The 2,472-nt window shown below is 35.9% G+C and overlaps 1 protein-coding gene across 1 annotated transcript; it reads left to right on the top strand.

Annotated features, from left to right (window-relative positions):
- The first annotated feature begins 1,564 nt into the window (after positions 1–1,564).
- Positions 1,565–1,966, top strand: LOC107776669 (putative lipid-binding protein At4g00165). The gene has a single exon (XM_016596579.2). The coding sequence runs from the start codon at positions 1,565–1,567 to the stop codon at positions 1,964–1,966; it is 402 nt and encodes a 133-aa protein (XP_016452065.2).
- The last annotated feature ends 506 nt before the right edge of the window (positions 1,967–2,472 follow it).

The raw sequence follows: 2,472 nt of genomic DNA, 5'->3' as shown, positions 1-2,472 counted from the left end.
GGATCGGGAACCCGGGTAGTGCGAAATTTAGCCAAACAACGATATAATGACAATAACAAAGACAATGAAAATTGATAATAACAGCAATTAAAGAATATAAAGAAGACACAAATTTAACGTGGTTCGGTCAAGATGACCTACGTCTACAAACGGAGAGGAGCAATTTCACTATACCAACAAGAGTACAAAATTAGAGTTAATACTCTAATTAATCCCAAATACCCCAAGAGAATAACCTCACAAGATTACTCCAAAGAAAGGGTTCACACAAGTGTTTCCCAACAATCACTCTCTTACAAAATACTCTATAATGAAATAAAGGAGGAGAAAGAAAGACAATAGTGAAAAGCTCTTGAATTGGTGTGTTTGCAAATGAAGAGAAACTCCTCTATTTATAGCAAGAAATCTTTGGCCTAATAATGAATATTATGTCATGACAAATGTCATGATCCACAAATTTTGTTATAATTGATATTATATTATGGCAAATGTCATGAAAATTTAGCCATATTAGATAGAGAAATGACACAAATGGCACAGTTGAAAAACAATAATCATTTTGAGGTCATAGGAGCAATGTAATCCTTATAACAATATCAAATTACAGATGAAAAAAAGAAATAAGGATGAAGCCTACGGATTCGAACCCAGAATACAGAGATTGAAGAGCATTGGCAGGCTTTGTTCAACCAGTAGAGCCGCAAAAACCTTATGAACGCGTGTCCCATTTAACTTTTATAACACTTATTTGTTTTAAAACATTTCTAAATGCACGTGCGCAATATTTTCCGAGATGGCGAGTGCCAGGGCACCCAACCCGGGATGTAGGTCTACCTCTATACTTATCCCCTTCTTTTTTTCTCTAAGGGTTAGATAAGTTTGAGTTAGGAGAAAAGTAAAGAGAAGGACCGGTAAGAATCGAACCTTACACTTGTAAGATATTTATAAGATAACATCCCTAGCTATTACTCAAATACTTTTGCCTTCTTATTAACCAATTCCAAATGAAAGAGGCAGAGTCACATTAAATCACATTGGCGATGGGGCAAGACATATATATTGGAATCTAAGCACAAGATGATTTAATTAATAAACTGTAGTCTAGCTTGTAGCCTAATAGCATTCACTAATTCTCGATAATTTTCGCCAACAAAACTTCTCTACATTGAATCGCTTTAGAGAACACACAATAGTAGCACTAGCTAGCGACTAAATTTCTATCATGTGAAGTACAAATGATTTCACTTTCATCCACCAACTAACAAGCTAAGTTAAGAGGGATAAAACCAAAGATAGGTGGAGGGACTAGTTGTAAGTTGTAATCCTACATGCACATGGCTATGATTGGCCAAAAATGACCAAACAACCTATAATTGTGAACTTTATTCACTTCCAATTCATTCCTTATCTTCAATTTATAAAAATATCCATAGAACCAGAACTGACCACTAGTTAGGATGGCCTATCCTACAAGTTGAATTCTATAAATTCCCAAGTGAACCTAAAGCTGGTACATAAATATTTCTTCAAAATATTTGTACAAGCTAAGCTAGTTACTCAAAAAATGATAGTAGGTTCTAAGGCATTTTCTGTTTTTATTTTGTTGAATGTAATAGTGTTTTTCACTTGTGTTTCATCTCATAATGTACCATGCCCTCCAACTCCAAAGAGTAAGCCAGTGACTCCATCCCCAACAAAAGCCCCAGCTAAGTGCCCTAAAGATACACTAAAATTTGGTGTGTGTGGAGATTGGCTAGGGCTGATTCATGAGGTAATTGGGGCAAAACCAAGTAGTCAATGTTGTGCTCTTTTGGAAGGGATAGCAGATGTTGAAGCTGCTTTGTGCTTATGCACTGCCATTAAGGTCAATGCTTTGGGGGCCCTTAACCTCAAAATTCCCATTGCCATCAGTTTGGTTCTTAATTCTTGTGGAAAGAAAGTGCCTAAAGGCTTTAAATGTGCTTGACGGTTTAAAGTGGCGTACGCAGAATTTTGCGCAAGCACTCTACCCTATTTATTGTGACAATTCAGCTTGTAAATGGGTTCGAATCTAGCATCAATTATGTTGTTCTTGTGGCTTTACTTTCTGTCTTAAAATGTTATTTACTTGGTATTTTTTTTCCAAGCAATATCAGTCTAACGTATATATAAATCCTTTAAATTAAACATATGAAGAATGCTTTTCATGAAACGACGTCGGATAACTGATTCAGTTTCATTTGCGGAGCTTGGTATATCAACATAGTGGAGGTGCAGGGTGATTGTGTACAATATAATAGACCCTTGTGATACGACTCTTCCTCGAACCATGCGCATAGTGATAGCTTAGTGCACGGAACTGCTTTCTTTTTTTATCTTGGTTTCTCAACAGCTAGAAACAACAATTCATTAAAGAGAAGAGAAAGCCAGAGATAAACAAGGAAAATGTACTCTTACTGTGTAAAGGGAAAAAACAAAATACAAGCAAAACAG

Source organism: Nicotiana tabacum, chromosome 19 (assembly GCF_000715075.1).
Source record: "Nicotiana tabacum cultivar K326 chromosome 19, ASM71507v2, whole genome shotgun sequence".
Taxonomy (NCBI): Eukaryota; Viridiplantae; Streptophyta; class Magnoliopsida; order Solanales; family Solanaceae; genus Nicotiana; species Nicotiana tabacum.
This window is presented reverse-complemented; position numbering and strand designations above follow the sequence as displayed.